The 19,578-nt window shown below is 38.5% G+C and overlaps 1 protein-coding gene across 16 annotated transcripts in view; it reads left to right on the forward strand.

Moving 5' to 3' along the window:
• stxbp5l (syntaxin binding protein 5-like) overlaps window positions 1-19,578 on the forward strand; it is a 134,170-nt gene that overhangs the window by 80,203 nt on the left and 34,389 nt on the right. For all 16 annotated transcript variants that reach the window (XM_034886100.1, XM_034886103.1, XM_034886101.1 and 13 more), the window contains exons 8-18: window positions 5,033-5,156; window positions 9,841-9,916; window positions 10,401-10,555; window positions 11,347-11,419; window positions 12,339-12,486; window positions 12,773-12,840; window positions 13,120-13,160; window positions 13,795-14,009; window positions 14,337-14,515; window positions 15,452-15,577; window positions 18,952-19,103. In XM_034886100.1, the coding sequence (XP_034741991.1) occupies window positions 5,033-5,156; window positions 9,841-9,916; window positions 10,401-10,555; window positions 11,347-11,419; window positions 12,339-12,486; window positions 12,773-12,840; window positions 13,120-13,160; window positions 13,795-14,009; window positions 14,337-14,515; window positions 15,452-15,577; window positions 18,952-19,103 (1,357 nt within the window). The remainder of the gene's footprint in view (window positions 1-5,032; window positions 5,157-9,840; window positions 9,917-10,400; window positions 10,556-11,346; window positions 11,420-12,338; window positions 12,487-12,772; window positions 12,841-13,119; window positions 13,161-13,794; window positions 14,010-14,336; window positions 14,516-15,451; window positions 15,578-18,951; window positions 19,104-19,578) is intronic.

Here is a 19,578-nt window from a genome sequence, read left to right on the forward strand (position 1 = left end):
GAAGGCAAAAGGGGGTCCAACCCGTTACTAGCATGGGGTACCTAATAAAGTGGCCGGTGAGTGTATATATATATATACTTTATATGAAAGACAGAGAGAGAGAGAGAGAGAGAGAGATGGGAATGTGGCGACATTGAGAGTACTGAGTAGAGAAGAGGAAATTACAACGGCAATGAGCCATGTTTGCACAGAGGGGGTACGTGGCACCAATGTCTTGTGGAGATACAACATGTAACAAGCTGTTTCATGTATTCCTTGGTTATTTTCAGGAAACTGAGACTGATGTTTTCTAACTTGGGGACCTTTAGTTATTTAGTTATTACAATAAATATCTTACAAAACATACTTTGGATTCAGATATTAACAAAATAGAAGGTATAGTAGGAATCTGAGATCCAATATTAATCTGTTTCACTAAAAAAGGAAAAATGTGTTCTTACATAAAGGCATACCGGGTCATTAAAACCCGCTGTCTGATCTCTCCATTTCCCCCAATCACTTATCCTTTCAGTGAGAGAAATCAGCCTTTTTGTTTTCCAATGTTTTGAATCTCAACACTATGGAGAACAATGTTTTTTTTTTTTTAATCTTTAAACAGTATCATCTTTTCTTTTCTTTTAGTACAAGTGTATCTTTGTCATCAAGTGCTGTGTTGTGTGCTTGTTGGCATGCCAACCAATTACTGCAATGCTTTTTTAACAAGAAGCAGTAATTGGAGAACCCAGTTGTGCTTATACCAGTCCGAGCAGCCTCTGTCAACTCGCAGCACAGCACTTCCAACTCAAACACGTGAAGACTAAAACGTCTGTTTCCATTCCCCACAGTTAGCAGTGGAGCGTAACAGTAAGAGTATTCTTGGTGACATTTTTAGGTTCCTACTATTTTTTGTGTTTCTATTAGGAGTGTGACCTGCCTTAATGTTAAAAAAAATCACTGCGCATGGATGCTGCACCTGTATTCACTGTCTGTATGAGACACTTTGTTGAAGCGCCCGTCTCTTCAAGCCCCCCTCCCAAAAAAGCCCAGTCTGCTCTGATTGGTCAGCTTTTTCTGACCTGTGGATTCTCTGCATCTGTGCTCTGCCTCCATAAAGTGTACAGTTCATTGCAGCTAGAGACTGACTGCAACGGAGTGTAACGCAACACTTTCTACCATCAAAATTCCCCAATAAAGGCTTCTTAACTCCCAGACAACAAAACGTGTTCCAGCAGGAAAAAATTCAGATGCTGATGTTTAGGTTTCTTTTAGTTTTTTTTTTATGATTAACATTTTTTTTTAAACACCATGCAAAACACACTATTTACAACATTAATACATCCCCTCCCACCGACATTTGTCATCACCATTTAATCAAAGAAAAATGAAGACATGCTAAAATAATCATAATTATATAATACAATAAAATAATAACCAAATAAACAGCTGTAAACCAAAACGGATTCATTTTACATACATTTTTCAAATTATTTAAAGCTTTGGTCACGTTTAACATGATCATCTGACGTTGTAATACAATATAGATATGAGAGGAAATAAAGAAAAGAATAATCTTCTACAAGATACTGTTTGTGTGTTCTCGCTGTTAGCTGGCCATTTGACAAAGTGTGTGCTAGTTAGCATGTAAATAGTTTGTAATACGAGAGAATAAGAGACATTTCTATTAAGTCATCATAATTTGTTTTAACCCACATGGCGTCAAAACCAATATGCCCCAAAGACTATCCTCTGGATCCGCTGCAATCTCCCATCTCTTGTCCCATCTGTGAAGTGTCACATCCTGCTCACATGAGCGGGATGTGTTCCTCTTCACAGAAGGGTGAAAGTACTGAATTATAACCATTCCTACTGGTGCAATTGGAACCCCTAATGCTCTAGTTGTTAAAAGTATAAAATGCCTGAAGCATTTTGCCTGAAGAGGATCTAGTTCCAAAACATTGCATACAATTAAACTTTATATAATTCTAGCAAGTTAGGCACTGTACAGGAGTTTTCTTTGCAACTTTAGACCTTCTTGTTCCCCTCCTACACCCTTGTTTCATGCAGTAGTTGTGAAAAGTATTTTTCTGTACTGAAAAGTACAATATGTAACAGATTTTCCACAAAAAAACAATGTCGGAACTACTACGAAAGTAATCCAGCCGTCACTTGTTATGACCTACTGTGAGCGTGTGGTGGTGTCTCTGTCTGCACAGACCCTGTCCTCGGCCTGGATTTTCATTTCAGTCAGTCTGGATGTTTTGGGGTGTCAACAAAGAGCCTGTGGGCTCTCTTCATCCATTATCTAGCTTGCTCAACCACTGTTGTGCTCTCTCTCTCTCTCTCTCTCTCTCTCTCTCTCTCTCTAGCTGCAAGCCAGATCAGAAAATTCTGATTTAAGACAATTGTTACGACCCTTACGTTTACTGTCAGGAGAAGCTAGGACGTAACACAAACTAACAGCTCAAACTAACGGAAGAGATGCTAACAAGTCAAAGTACCTAACAAGTATGTTTTATTACGTAAATTATATGTATTTACATCATATCTATACACACACATATACGTATAGATACATAGATGATAAACAAAAATGGGTGTTAAACAGTAACCCAACCAAAAATAGAAGCCAGAGCAGCGTTAGAGAACCTAACAACAATATAATGCCAAATTTCATTTGAGGTTGAGTTTTTAAATTGCTGATGCATATTGACTGTGGTAGCTCAAAACGTTAATGCCCTCACTGCATTCCCTTGTTTGATAACCTCTATGCTTTTGATATGAATAGCTGTGAATTATGTTTTGAACATCTTAAGAAATACTTGAAAATACATGCTTTCTCATCTAAACGTTTTACCAAAATAAAAGTGATACAGCTCTCATATACTTTGGCCCTCTAGGATGTGCCTGAGGTCATTGGGAAGTTAACACTCTCAATGTTCTGTTCCAAGTGTGATTCTAGGCTTTACTGACACAGAGCTACAGAGGTTAGAATGGAGCTTTTCTATTTCCGTCTAAGTCAAGCATCTGTAAAATGATTTAAAACATTACTATAAACATATCAGATGGGCTACACACAATACCAGTACTATAGCCACATATCTCAACTTACAAAAAATCAGAAAAAAAACACTCAGAAAATAGATTTTATATGAAGTTATTTCTACATATATGTCTGTGCATTTTTCTTATTTCCTTTTGAAAAGTGCTAGAAAATAGCCCCAAAAGTGCTAAATTCAACACTTCTCAAACACAAAAACACACCCATATCAATCACACACATACTTGAAATAACAATTTACATAAATTTATAGAAATAAGTAATTATAAATTGATGAAATGGTGAAATACAATAACTAAGGCCCTATTTTCGACTTGACACAGCTGCAGCCATCACAGGGTTAAAATTTCAGGTCAAGTTTGGTACCAATCGATTCGTCTTGTTATTGGCTAAACAGGTTGGCCAGTTTCGTAACATCTAGACAACTAGTCCAATAAAATGTCGGTCTTTCAATTCATGAAAATGTGTGTGAATGGAGAAAACGTCTTCGCTTCAGTGGGGAAAACGTCCCGTCCACGGTGACGTAGACGGTGTCTAAACAACAATTGTATACTACAGAGAAAGTACTGTATGTTAAAAGCTGTAGTGTGTAGTTTCTGTCTCCCCTGTGAGGAATTCTAAGTAATAACAAAAACACTGTTGGCATAGCCACATGCGCAAGCCTTCGTGATTGTGCGCTACCCCCACCCCTCCTCCACTCAGTTGCTAGGAGCCAAGGAGGACACAGAGGATTAAAAAAACATGTTCAAGGTATCAATCTTTTCTTAAGCTTCTGCTTGCAAAAGTCTCAGGACGACACCAGTTTCTGAACATAGCCATACTGAGAAATACAGAGAGAGCTAAGTACAGACACAAAGTCATGTATACTTATTACTATGTTCCGATACCAGTATCGGTGTCGCCTCCGATACTGCCTAAAACGCTGGTCTCGGTTTCGGGTAGTCCTGGAGTTTATGCACCGGTCCGATACCACATAAGAAAGCTCTAAAGAAAATCTATGTTAAAGTAGTTTGTTTATGTTCTTTTTCCATATAACTGACTGACTGGATGATAAAATAAAGTTCTTTGGCATTCATTGTTTGTGTTTGTTCATGTTTCACAACGAGTTTAACCTGAGCCAAACCGTTAACAAAGATGCAACTGATATCACATACAGGAATAGTAGTACACAGTTGTTAAAGTTTTTTTTAAATATATGACACACTTGTAGCGGATCAGTACTTGGCATTGGCCGATACCCAAGTTCAGGTATCAGAATCGGTATCGGGAAGGAAAATATGGTATCGGACCATCTCTACTTGTTACACTATTGGAACTCCATCTCCAAATGCTAATGGTTGCACATGTAGTCCACACTCCTGTGATGTGCTGCAGTGAAGGTGAATATCATCTCAGTTGGTTGTAGTTTTCTGTGAAGTATCTGCCAATGACCTCTCTAACTGTGGCCTGAGTCATTCACTCTTGGGAATATGGCCTCGGCAGTGGTGGAGGGCACTCTAACAACACTGAACTTAAAGTAAAAGGGGGGCAGCAGTTAGACATGTTAAATTGGCCGATGTTTGATGGATAGACTAAGTGCTCAAAAGATAACAACAGACGGGCAGTTGATGCAGGGCAATAAAGCTGATGAAAAGCTTTATAACTGCTTTGTGATTTGTTTTGGCTTGAAAATGACAATTTCTGTCTGCTCCTATAGCTGAGGGGCCTCAGCTTCCACCTCACTTAGGACAGGACTGACAGTTTTTAAAGTTAAAACGCTACCACAATAAATATAAATTAACAATTATGTTAAAGCATGCGGTAGAAATTCTAATTCCTTGTGGTAATCCCTTTCTACATAGTGCCCAAAGAGAGCTGCTTCTGTAGTGTATTTACAGGAGTGTAACTTGATAGAGCTCAACAGGTGGTTGGGCAGATGTAGTTTGTGTGGCTAAACATTTGGACAAATAAATGGCATGTTTACAAAAATCTGTTCCCTCTGTCTTATTGGTACAGGCCATCCATTCAGTCAGCTGGCATCACGAAGGGAAGCAGTTCATGTGCAGTCACTCAGACGGCAGCCTGTCGATTTGGAACCTCAGAAACACCACCAAACCATTCCAAGTCACCTTCCCTCATGGTGAGACGCGCATCCACAATATACTTTCTGTTTTACGTTTCTTAATTACTTAACAAAATGAAACATTGATAATCCCATAATGGGATACTGAGTCCTTAAACTTTTACCATAATAAAGTGACTGAATTTGAACATACTTCAGCATTCAAGCATTTTAGTTGTGAGTTGTAGGATTGAAAATGTTTGTGTTTTATGTGAGAATGAAAAAGTGCTCTGCACTGATAACGCTATCCCGACCCACAGTGCTAGCAGTACCATTAGCTCTGTCAGCGTTGTTGCCGATGTTAGCACTGTTCGCGCCATTGTAGCTCAGCCACTTCCACGGTTGCAGAGGTGAGAGCTGGTTACAGGTAATCCCGGCCCAGACTCTGTTGTATATGTTGTATATAGCACCTACTGTATAAGGAAAAGGAAAGGAATTTTCTTCAAATGAAAACACACACAGCATTGTGTCAACTGAATTGCCATATGCCAATGTCCAAAGTGAAACATCACGATGGACGATGATATTGTGGGTGGTGGCTTGAGTGAGTGCTGAGCACTCCAGCCAGTAACCAGCCACCTACTCGAGTATTATTCAAACCAAGCTCATTGCCAGGTGTCTTTTGGAAATCTTTTTCATCGGATTTTGAAATAAAAAAGACACTAAATTGCTAGCACTGAATATTGATGCATTGAAATTATGTACCTACTGCACATTTTTTACCATTTTTTTATCCTTCAAAATTTCAACAATTAATTCTCGTCTTTATTTATTTGTATTTGTTTTAAGTTCATAAATTCTTAATAAAAAATTCTAAGTAAAAAAATTCTATATACCAAATTCAGATGCAAAATACAATGTACAAAATTAAAAACGTTTAAAATGTAGTGTTAACATCCGGGAACCCAAGGAAAGGCGATCAATTCTATGATCTATATCGGGAGTGTGCCATAGTAGCTGCAGCCAACATCTGGAAGCTTTTTCCAATTTCTGCCTCCTATTTCATCATCCATTCACTTTGAGACTTTTTTTTGCAAGAAATCAACTCTGTAGAGTTTGAATATGGGCATTTTTACAAAAAATGTATGGCCGATTGCACATTTGCGCCGATGTTGTCGGTCTTGAGAAACTCTAGTCTGACGTGACAGCCAGATTGTGGCTGCCGGGATCGCCAACCCGGCCGGCTCGGGATGCTCAGAGACCCCGCTGTCAGCTGGCGCTCTCTCAATAGACTCATGGACAAGAGGCGTTTATTTCCACTTACTTTGTTTCAGTAACAAAACACAATTATTCATATAAGATAAATCGGAACCTGCGGTTATGTGCCTTTCAGCGTTATAAAGCTCCAGAGACAAAACATTCAGGTACATCATTTCAATGCATACATTTTCAGTGCTAGAAATTCAGTGGCTTTGTAATTTTAAAACCCAATAAAACAGATTTACTTCCATAGTGTCTGCACATTTGGAATGCCTGATGTGCATTGTGGTATGTGATCTTTGTCATTGCCACTTTACTTTAGTTGGCTGTTAGATCAAAAATACCTCACACTGTATTTGTTGGATGACGTTTTCACCACATGTGATTAATTATATATGCACTCTGACTAGTTCTCTTTCTGTTTCTTTCCTATTCTGATGTAGTTTGTGCACTGTCAGGGCATGCTGACCTTGTCAGATAAACATCCCCTTGCTGTAGTCTATGATCACAAGCAAAATCACGCGACAGGAAGGCAAGAGGACAGCACCTCGGCAATGATTCATAGGGACAAGGCCAGATGTTTTGTCAGATATTTGGTATTACACAGGGCGAGAATTAAAGGAAGAGTAAACATGTCATCTCATTGAAATGAAGCAGTCTCCCTATGTTCTAATAGTATATAAATGAACTTATTCTGTTCCAAAATAGATAAGAGAATGAGCTGATCGTCACACTCCCAAACCAATCACATCTGTGGAGATTTGCCATCCTCATGTAAATGTCTCAGTGCTCACATTCACTTTGTACCGTTGTCTTTGGTTTGCTTGCTGGATGTTGCTGTCGCTGGTAGTGCTATCTGTTGTGTTCAGATGTCTTTCTCTGTGCAAGAGGAAGACAAGAGGCCAGCTGTCCACTTGGCTCTGAACCTGCTGTAAGAGCACTTCACTGAAAACGTAGAATAATTGTATTACCGCTTACTCTGGTAAGGAAGTAGAAATGTACAGAAAAGCCATTAGCCATACCAATCATCCATCATTGTGCCACTTTTTCTATTATATACTATATCCTAATATATCTGGATACTCTAGGTATAGTGGAACTCTGACCGTTATAGTAATTTCTTATTGTATGTGTTTTGTTAAGTATTTGTCTGTCTTTTGCTTTGTTTTGAATTGTGTTATGGACCGTTTTTTGTGTGTCCTGAAAAAAGAAGAAGATGATGATGATGATGATCCAAATTGGTTCAATATCTGGCATGGCAACGACGTAGTTACTGCAGGCAAATCTATAGTCCAAGACCAGCGGGACATCCTCTATACGCTGGGATCCATGTAAATACAACTTGCTGTGTGGGAGGTACCGGGTACTTTGTATACTGTGTCACTTTAGTTTTAATATGCACGTTGGGTCGGTATTTGCTTGCACAAAAAAAAGGTGAAATTGGAATCAACTAGAAATAATTTGGTCATCCTGTCTTGCAGTTAGTCATTATAATTTTATCTCAGCAAACTTTAGAAAATTAGGATTTTAGATTCAGATTTCATGTTCTATAGTAAAAGTAGACGTAACAATAAATGCATCTTACCCTGACACGTTTCTTTATACACCTTTGGGTTCAACCCATATCAAAGCATTACCATGAGGCTTGCCATTCACGGCTATTTTTCTGCTATTCTCTTCTCTCTTTCCTTACTGCTGCTTTGACATTTCAGTGCGTAATCCGGTGCTTTTGAGCCTTATCAGTGATGATAAGTCACTGAGCCTGATAGAGTTTGTGCGTGAGAAGCAATGTGTAAACAACTGAAAAGCACCTGAAATCACATGTGGCCCCCACATTGTATTACATAATGACAACACTTTGTATTGCTAGCAAATACATATTCTTAATGTGTTTGCAAAGGTTTCACTGTCACATATTCCATTTCTTTTCACAACAATATCCGTTCCTGGCAACTATAACATGATTACTGTGTCTACAAAGCTGACTTAAATCACAACGGATGTTGACTTTATCAATATTTATTAATATTTTTTTTAAGATTAATATTTGGGCATTTTAGGTCTTTTATGACAGGACAGCTGAAGAAGTGAAAGACGGAATGACATGCAGCAACATTGCACAGGGCGGAGTTGAACCCAGGCCAGCTGCAGCAAGGAGTAAACCTCTCTCTCTCTCTCTCTCTCTCTCTCTCTCTCTCTCTCTCTCTATATATATATATATATATATATATATATATATATATCTACACACACACAGGTGACTGCTCTACCAACTGAGCTAACCTGGCACCCAACTTCATCAATATTTGACCGTAATCTTTCTTTCCAATGTGTTTTAGCAACCTTTACCTAAAAACGGAGGATGCAGTGCACTAACCCTGGTCTTTAGTGTCAACTTCCTGCTTTTTTTCATTAATCATAGAGCCAAATTACCTGCTATTGTAGAAAAATAACTTTCAATTGTGTTAAGAAATACAGTTAAGAAATAGCAGTTTGAGCTGTAAAGGCAGCACAAACGGTATTTGAATGATAATGATGGTAATGTAGTCACAGGTAGAATTATTAAAGACATGCTTTTTCATTTCTTCAAGTTGTATATGATCTGTCTTTAGGGCACTATTTGAAATTGTTGTGTTCTATTTTGTAAGTCTCACATTTATGAAATTATATTTCTTTCATGTTTACTTCATTTTTTATTTAGAAAGGCTTTTGTTTGGAGCACTTTGCCAATGAGGTAAAACCCAAGGTCGCTCTGCCTTTCAGCTGAGACTTCTTTATATTGACAAAACATAATCATTTCATTATGTGAAGCTCTCACAACGGTCTGTCGGTTCCTAAACAGAAGAATTGGAAACAAAGTACACAGTAAGAAAGTGAAGTAGAAAGTTGTAACTACTAAGCACTTATTGCTTTTCAGGTCGAGTTCTAGTGCTGGAACTATGCCATGGTCGGTTTAATAATGGTCAGTGGCCGGTCACTAGTACTACTTACAGTATAATTACACCTGTGGAGAAAAAGAGTTGGGAGCTTAAAATGTTGCAGTCATCTATTGAATAAAGCAGGTATGGAGAATGTTATGCTAAATAAAACGAATAGCATGAGGAAAAAAAGTTAACAAAGCGTACAATGATAGTTGTATAATAATATACACATAGTATATCTTTTGTTAGTTCATTGTATAAAATGTTGTGCTTTTTTAATGAGGCAGTGCTTTGCTTTTCAAACACATTGACCATTATTTTCACAACTTAACTATAATTTAGCAATTTCCGGCAACGTTTCAGGTGGCAGTTTACCTTGGCATTCTTTTCTCTTGAGGGTATTTGAAATGTGCTAACAGTATGCTTTATACTTTATATAACAGACTTTATAAATTGAATTGTCACACAAGAGGAGCTGACACCAGTCTAATGTTTTACAGAAAGTATCCTGCTCAAGATGTTTACAGTAATTTTGGTATTTTCTTGAAATGTCCACTATTTTGCTATTTCCACTAATGTAGGAAAGATACAGAAGGACGGGAGAAAGGAGTCGTGTAAACCCATACTTAAAGTGGAGTACAAGACCTCAAGGAACAGGTATCTGCTTTTTAAACAATATTAAGATCCATATCGTCTGATTTAATTAAGTTTCCTGATTACACTGAATAAGGATTGGAAAACAATCATGGGGAGATTTATCCGGTGGTTATTTCATACTGCAGTGAATCAACAAGGAGGTAGCTTATGACACCCCACTTTGTGATAGTTGAAAGCAACCATTAGAAGCAAAAAAATTATGTTTTTGATAAAACCTTTTTTTATGATTGTAGGCCTTTAAAATGTGCTCAAGGGAAGTGGTATATGAAATTGCACATTTTAATTGTAATGCAGTTTTAAATCAATAAATTAGGGAATTGCCAAACAAAATATTTGATGTTTATGTAAATATACATTTTATTTATTCATTTTTTCACGAAGTAATTATATCTGCTCAGTGGCTTATAGTTTATAAGCAAAACACATGTCTTAACTGTCTGTTTAATTAATTGATTAATTAATTCTTGTTCTCCCTCCACAACAGCGAGCCTTTTGTCATCTTCTCTGGCGGTCTTTCATATGACAAGGCAGGGCGGCGGCCAACGTTAACCATCATGCACGGCAAGGCCATTACTGTGCTGGAGATGGACTATCCTATTGTAGAGTTCATGGCACTCTGCGAGACTCCTTATAACAACGGTGAGTGCATACAAAGACAAAGACAAAGCCAGTGTCATATTTTCTGGATTCAGCTGAGTGGTATTGATGGTTTGAAAAGTCATGCACAAAGCCTTCTATTTTAATTATAGTATAGTTTTCTGCAGACATAAAAATAAGATGAGTTGAATATGTTTGCCTTGCTTTAGGCATTTAAAAAGTATTTCAAAAGAATCTATGCACCAACCAAACAAGGGTAAAGTCAGAATTCCACATCTAATAAGGTAAGTGTGTTATACTTAGTGAGTACAGTTAGCCCTAGGTGTGCATCTTATATAATCTTTTAATTACAACTAGGTCACAGTTACAACACGGGTTCCTTAAAGTAAACACACAACACAAGTCAAACTTTTATCACAAAAGTTGAGAGTCCGCAAATACTCTTCTGTCATCCATGAGATGAAACATTCTACTCAGAGAATAGATTTTAATATGTTTTGTTGCAGCAGGTTAAATATTTTAATGGGATAGAGAATTCTGTAAAAGGATTAAAAACAGCAGCCAATGTTGTCAAACAACCTGAGCAATTCAGCAACTGTGACTGTGTCTGTGACATTTTAGACTTCAATTAAATCATTCTATTTTCAATTGAGAGTTTTGATTAGAGGCAAAAGACAAGTTATGTTTGGGTTGGACATTTTCCTCGAGAGCCATAAAGAAGGCTTTAGATGAATGAAACATTATCCTCTGAAGATTCATTTTTATGTATGGTTGTGACTGATGTGAATATGGATTAAGCGATATTCTCTTCAGTTTGGCTTTGTATTTTACAGAGGTCCAGGAGCCTTACGCAGTGGTGGTGCTTTTGGAGAAGGACTTAATCGTGGTGGATCTGACACAGAGCAAGTATGTGTTTCACATAAACACACCTTCCAGCTGCTGAGCTGCATGTGACTATAAGACACCCATCATCACATCTCAACTTTTGACAATAGATTATATCACACATGACATCACACCAGGGAAAACACTACTTATACCATTCATCCATAAGCCTGTCACAGTCTAATGACATGAAAGAGATCTAACCACTGTCACTTGTATGTATACTTCAGGGAGATAGGGGGTCAGTTGTTATCCTTTGGATAAAGACATGTCACATTGCTCTTGGGGAGAAATGCTTCCACTCCAGTTAAATTGACTTGTTATCACTATTAGAAGGAATGAAAGTGAAGGTGAAAGATGCTGATGTTGTGCAGATGTGACAGATTAACACCTAAGGCCAGGGGATGCATTTGAATAGCAGCAACACACTATAATTTAGGCCTTCAATGTGAGTAGGGTTTATGGTTTTGAATTAGGTTTCCTAGTTAATTGGGTTACCTACTTACATCTGTTATCCTGATAAGGCTTAATACGTCAGTGGCTTGCACCTAGAGGGTGTAGATTTGATAGCTGATGCCCGCTATGCACTTTTACCTTACAGTAAAGTTTACTGATCAAGGACTAATTAGTACAGGTAATGCATACATCATTACAGTAGCACTCCTGTAAATCTTTCTGCGATATTTATAAAGAGGGGATATAACAAATTGCATTACATTTTTGTGTTGACCATGTAATTCAGTTCCCCTTGTAAACAATTTTTTCAAGGTAGATAAAGTATGCAACCTTAATGGGTAATTTTTTGATTTCAATGAATTTACAGAAAGTGTTGTGTACATTGTGTTAACAGACCACGTTTCCTTTCTGCTTGTTTTGCCATAGTGGCATACATTATACTATACTATACCATAACATATGCTTCATCATATGTATCTTACAGCTTCCCTGTCTTTGAGAATCCTTACCCCATGGACATCCATGAGTCTCCAGTTACCTGCACTGCCTATTTTGCAGACTGTCCGCCCGACATTATACCCATCCTCTATTCGATAGGAGTTAAACATAAGAAGACCGGCTACAGCCAAAAGGTAAGGGAGGGAAAATACGAGGGAGGAATATCTGCCTTTTGTGATGTATTTGTAATTAATTTCACTTGAAATGTTTTAACAAGTAGAATTAAATGCAAGTAAAAACTAAATAATCTGAAATTCTTGTTATTAATGTTTAAAGTGATTTTGGTAAACTCTTTAAAAAAGGTGTGGGTTATTATTAACGAGTCATTTTGACCAGTACAGTCTACGTCTGTGTGTTAGAATAGATATGATTTTTTAAATTTATTTTTTGATATATAATCACTGTCTGTAACCATGTCAGGAGTGGCCAGTCGGGGGAGGAACATGGACGTTAGGCTCCCACACTTACCCAGAGATCATTATCACAGGGTAAGCCAGAAACATTGTCAGCAGTATTTGAAGGTACATAAAGGTCAAATACATGGTTATCATTAACCCAAGCTGTTAGGATTTAAAATCAGAAATGGTCACTGCCCAATTTTGAAGATTCCGGTAGCTGTAACGTTTATTACAGTTGGGAATATGTGGCGTTGAAGTAAAGGAGCACGGTTAAAGGCAATGTTTTCCCTTCATTTCATGATCCATTCCTGGAGTAATTAAGCACACTTGTTTTGACTAATAGAATACCTAATCACTCTCTTTGTTTAGACATGCTGACGGATCAATTAAGTTTTGGGACGCATCAGCAAGTAAGTCTTCTCTAAGCTTTTCTGTCTTCATGAGCTATACTGCAGTAATACATTTTGTACAGCTTGCTTTAATAAGATATATGTTTTCATGAATTTCGTGGTTGGTGATTTGCCATGGGCTCTGAGCAAATGAAAAGCACCAGTGTCATTAGATGCTCTAGACCAAATAAGGGACTTGGCCCATTGTAACACTTACATATGGCTAAACACTAAAGACTCAGCATGGACATGTCTGGTTTTCTCAACATCTTAGAAATTTAATTTATGTCAATAAATTAAATTTCTTTCTTGCACTGCATCATATGCCTAGGCTTAACATTCTTGCTACATACCGGTTGGTTAGAAGTCCTGCTACCAGATGTACAGTTTGGGTATAAAGTCTGCCGTCCAGCTCTTCTCTTCCACTATTTTGCAAAGGCACCGTCGCTGCATCAGGGGCTCAATGTTTCAAGTAAATACAAACAATATAATAGCAGAAGGTTTAATTGTTCAGACAGACTATACTTAGTCTGACTGAGGAGATATGTCTGGGAATGCAAAACTAATTGCCTTGTGATACCACTATTGAAAGTGCATTTACACTACATTTTGCTTTTACAATATTTTCACCAAAATTAACCATTCCTCTAACCAGTCACACTACAGATGTTGTACAAGCTGAAGACCTCCAAAGCATTTCTGAAGCCAAAGCCAAGTGAGGGCAGGGCGGCTGATTTGGTGGAGGATGACCCCTTTGCTATACAGATGGTCAGCTGGTGCCCCCAGAGTCGCATCTTCTGTGTGGTTGGCATCTCAGCGCACATCATCCTGTATCGCTTCAGCAAATATGAGGCCAACACTCAGATAGTGGTGAGTGAGATTACTTTAAATTAAAAAGGATAGACATCCTGGGGCATTTATAAGGAATGTAAGTTGTGTCCAATGTAATTGTAAGTCTAAAGTGTCTTTTAGAAATATGATATGAGCCGAGCTTTGAGTTTTATTACAGGAAGATCTAATGGACATTCTGCTCATGACTGTCCAACATTGTCAGGCAAACCTGTACCTGCATAGCACTTTCAGTTGGACGTAGTTTACTGTATTCCTATGGTTACAGGATTGAATGTAGTTATTGTGACTAGTTAGCTACTATGGTAGGTAGATGAATCCATATTTTTGTATCTGTTTCATCCTCAGTCACTAGAGGTGCGCTTACGGTGTGAGGCGGAGGATGTCATCTCTCCATCCGAGAATGAAAACAATCCCTGCTTCACAGAGTCCGGCTCACACTCACCACAACCCCACCACCACCAACACGCTGCTAGCCCCGGCAGTGGGACAACTGAGGGTAACAAAGACAGCAATCCCTGCCTTAAGTAAGATCTCCTCACACACACACACACACACACACACACACACATCATAGTTTCTCTGCAACAAATAAATATGTTTTAATACATCTTTTGGTTTTGCAGTATGCTAGGAATTGTTTATCAAAAATATCAGTAAAACAAGTAGCTAGTGAAACAGACACTCTGATGCAACCAGGGGAACGAGGAACCAAACGCAGAGATGAGGCAAGCGGGCAGGAGGTAGTTTAACCAGGACTTATTAACAAAAATGAAATGACAAAAAAAACATGCAAAAGTAGTTATACAGGAGTAGTACAAAAGGATTGGACAAGAGACAAAGGGAACACAGAGGTTGAATACAACAGGTAACGAGCAAACAAGGAACAGATGATACACTAGGTGAATCACATCAGGGCGGCCGGACAATCACAGGGGCAAGAAACACAAGGCAGGTAGTAAAACTAGAGACAAGACAGCACAGGAAACCAGACTCTCAAAAAAAAACAGGAAACAGAACATACAGACACCCACAAGGGAACACAAGACAACACAACACAGACCTAGGAAGGAAACACAGAGAATAACAGAAAGTAACAAATGCAAAAAAAGAAGCAAGCACAAAACTGAAAACATCACACACTCTGTCTTCGTTGTTTGTTACCAAACTATATATTTTTCTCAAATAGAAAAACAGTCAAATTTGAACAGGAGAACAATGACCCTCGGGGAAGTATAAATTCAGTAGGCATTATTAATTATTTCAGATTGTTTAGATTGTAGATGTCAAAGATCAAGGTCCCTGTGAACTCACCACCGTGTTCTGGGGCATAACTGTTAGTTATTGACACTTTTTTTGAATTTTCACTGGATAAGGAAACATGTATATGTGTATCTTTCTTACTAAGTACTGTATGTGTATTACACAGTACTCTAAACTCTTTTTCTTTATGTCTGATTCAGGGTGAAGGACAGGATGGTTCGGGTCCCTCCTGGCTACCAAGCAGAGCTGGTCATCCAGCTGCTGTGGGCAGACGGAGAACCTCCGCAACAGATCACAAGCCTGGACGTCAACTCTGCCTATGGCCTGTAAGTCTCCAGATGCATGACAGTATCTCTCTCTGCTGGTCTAAGTATCCATCTGGGTGACTGTTCATTTGTCTGGCTGGATTGGGAATATGGACAAGGCATTTTTTCATTATTTATCAATGGTGCTGATTGGTGGTTCCATATCTTTGCTGGTTTGAACTTGGGACAGCAATCCCAAAATAATTTAAATTCTAGTTTAAAAGGGATTAGCACAAATCGAATATGGACAAAGCTTTTTGAAAGCATTGATTACTGCCATGGTTGTCTATGTCCTCGACGTTCCCCTTCCAGCATTGTTCAGGCACCCCCGGAAATTACGCCGCATGTCTTAATCGGCCGGATGTTTGTTACTTTACGCTTTCTTTGTGTTGGCATTTTAAACATTGGTGGATTTATGAGAACTATGGTTAAATGCTCCTCAGATCTCTAGGGTAGATCCAGACCGTTAGCTAGACTATCTGCTCTGAGTTTTCTGTTGCACGACTAACAAACAAACTTTGAACGTACACACGTTCCACCAAAACAAGCTAGAGGTTATTTTGCAAAAGCTGCCAGGCTCCGTGCGGCGTTTGGCCCAAGATGATTGTGAGTGGTTTAAAGAAATGGCAATAAACCAGAGCACTTTTCACCCATCCCGGAATGCTGTGTGGACTCACCAGACCCTCCCCCGCAGCCCTTTGGAGGAAGGTCTGGCAATGCGAGACTGTTGCCATGGTAGCTTGAATTTACCAACATGTTCAGCTTTATAGTAGTGTCAAAAAAAGCATTGTCATAACAAATTTTCTTTCCTGGACCCAAAATGCAGACAAAAAACTCTAAAGCTGTAACTTAAATAAAACATCAATAGAGTTTATTACTCAATAAAAGCCCAAAAGACTGAGGCAGTCTTAATCAACATCTTTTAACTGTAGGCAAAAATCCTGGAAGTCGGTGAGTGCAGGTTGGAAGCAGCTGGAGACAATTAACATTGAACTGTTAATTAATGGTATAAGGGTACAATACAATGTAACTTTTGTTGCTTTTAATGCCTGTAGTTATTATACCCTGTTATACCATTATAAAGAGTAAGGGCTTAAAACCTTTGGATTTTGGGATGTGGGGTTGGGGGACTGTGGAATAGGATGGTACAGTCAATATCAAAATTGGTGTCTTTGCACAGGCAGAGCTTGGTTACAACCCAAAAGTTGTCTGTAATAAGCTTCCATCACTGCGATTTGTAGGGCTGGGTATCGACATTGGTACCGGTACCAATACTGTGACTTTGTTACCGGTTCCTAAAATCCATAAAAAAAGAAAAAAATTACAACGTTACACATTGCGGCCCAAATCTTTTTTTTTTATTTTTCAGCTCCTTCTATGTGATCCCTGTCTTTGTGTGTAACATAGAGTTTTCCTCCCTGTCTCCTGCCTATGTAACGTCACAGCCAATCATCAGCATGATGAGATCTTGGTAGAAGAATGCTGCATGCTTATTGGCTCACTGACGCTGAGGTATTGAAATTTGGTGTTGAATGGCAAATCATTTTTGATATTCGATACTAAGGAGGCAATTCGGCCGGTTCCTGAAAAGAATTGAATTTGCTACTCAGCCCTAGCACTGTGTGCATACCTGCATTCAGAACTTACCAAATTTAATTTCAAGATAGAATACTGCCGGACTCCTGAGCCTGAATATTATCAGTTCTGTCTGTCTTCTTCTGTCTCCTTTTTGTCGCTTTTAGCCTTCTTTCACTTTATACTGCATATAATTGTAATACTTTGTAAAGTAACAGATTTTGACTTGAGTAATAGAGTTGTTTAATTTATTTCAGTTTTGAAAAATGATGTCTGTGCTGAAGAGAAGTTGATTAGCTTCCTGAGTGCTTTAAGATAACTTGAATGGCTTTGCTGTGAATACTGTAGAAGTTCTTTTTGTAGAAACCAATAAAATCACAGCTCTTTCAAAGAAGATCAATATGGATCAAGGCAGGGCCATCATTTGCCTCTCGCTTCTAAAGCTATTCACAGCTTGAATAGAGTTGCTGAAATAGATTTGTTTTGTTTAGTTATATACTTTTACTTTTTTTTTCTTTTCTTTTGAAAGTTACAGTGGTGATAATATAGCAGACAAAAGAAGCATTACACTACAACACAGTGGTAAACAGGAACAGAAAAATACATTACACAAAGGCTCCACAAGAACAATTTCATCAGTAATAAATCAATGCCAGACTAATGTCCTCACACGTTACTAAAGGCACCACCAAGGCACAAGGCTGTCCCCTCTGGTCACCCTCATGGCACACATGTGAATACCAAAGGATAGTTTCACTGTTGTTCATTACAAGTCATACTGAAATGTTTTGTATCATTTACAGTATATAGTTGTATAATGCAAGAAGAGAACTGACCAACAGCTTAAGTTTCAAGATACTAATTTTGAATGTTGCAGCTCCTCACTGGGACTAGCCTTCTCTTGGCTCAAAGTGTGTCAAACTAATCAAGGTCTGTACAATTGTAAGGGTAGTGGTGCTATTTGCATTTGACTGACTGAAATCTTTTTGGAAATTCTGAAATAGAGTGTAAAAAGTAGGAGATTGTAACAATAAAACAGATGGCAGGCTTTTCCTTACCATCATTTTTCTTTCAGCTGTCGAGCCTTCAGCCTTGATCCGTGAATGTTGTAGTGCTCTGTAATGTCTTTTTGCTGTTTGTGTTGTGAGGCTCAAGCGGGATTTGACCACTGCTGCCTTTGCACTTGTTGGTTTTCTATTGTATTCTGAGTGATTTCAAATGCATAATCATGTTTGTGGTATTAAAATGGTTGTTTACGTAGACGCAATGATAATCAGCCCTTTAAATCACAAGTCAAAGATTTTCCAAATCAAAGAGTGACATGATTGCTGTTTTCATGAACCTGAACTAACTGACCATGCGACAGACATTAATGAAAGTGATCCAGGAATCTACATGGTGGACAAAGTAGAGCAATAAATGACTGGGAAGCAGCCAGTTTGAATGACATTGATGTATTCGCCTCACTTATTGTAGCATTTTTGTCAGATTGATGGGAAGACCACAGATGGAGCCGATTGTTGTGAACATTGTTTGATTCTGGGAAGGGCCCGATCGAGTGGAACGTCTTTTGTACAAAAACAAATGATCGGTGAAGCCAGAGGCTCTACAGTAGCAAGGGGTACCAGGTGGCAATGGGGCTTATGGGAAAACTGGTACTCATATTCAGAAACAGCAGCAAGAACAGTGAGATAAAGACAACCTTTTGTTGACAGTAATTACAACCAAATGTCACAGTAAATTTGACAATGTTTGATAGTGCTACGTATAGCACCTTTAATGTCAATGAGACTAACCTTGCTGTGTCCGTGTCTGTCCAGTTTGGCGTTTGGGAACTGCAATGGCCTAGCGGTGGTGGATTACTTGCAGAAAACCATCCTTTTGTGTATGTCGACACTGGATCTATATGGAGCCGCGGATCCATACCAGCGCCTTACCCGCTCCCCACGCAGGAACAGACAGTCCACATCAGGTAGCACACATACACACCTTTGGGATCCAGGTCACACACACATGCACGTATACACCTAACACTCTCTGAACAGCCACACAGTAATGTGTCAAAATGTTTTCATTACATCCAGATGATCATCTATTTTTTATTCTCCTGTCCTCTCGTTATTTTTCCTGGTGTTTCTTCTTCCTATTTTGTCTGTCTCCTTCCTCTGTGTCTCTTTCTAAGGTTAGACTGATCTATCAGGCAAATCTGATTTACCTTTAATGAGTAACTTGAAAATCAGTGATGCATGTGGTTTTGGATTTTATTTCCTGTATTTCCACTGCTCTCAAGCCCTTAACCTAATCAATATCATTTGATCCGGTTAAGGGCCTCCTACACATTATGGACATCTTGACCATTTTTACTTTATCCAATTTTCAAAGGGTGACTCAACATATTTACTGTAGGAAAAATTTTAAGGTTCCTGTTTTTAAAATATTGGAAATTC

Source organism: Etheostoma cragini, chromosome 11 (genome assembly GCF_013103735.1).
Source record: "Etheostoma cragini isolate CJK2018 chromosome 11, CSU_Ecrag_1.0, whole genome shotgun sequence".
NCBI classification, from domain to species: Eukaryota; Metazoa; Chordata; class Actinopteri; order Perciformes; family Percidae; genus Etheostoma; species Etheostoma cragini.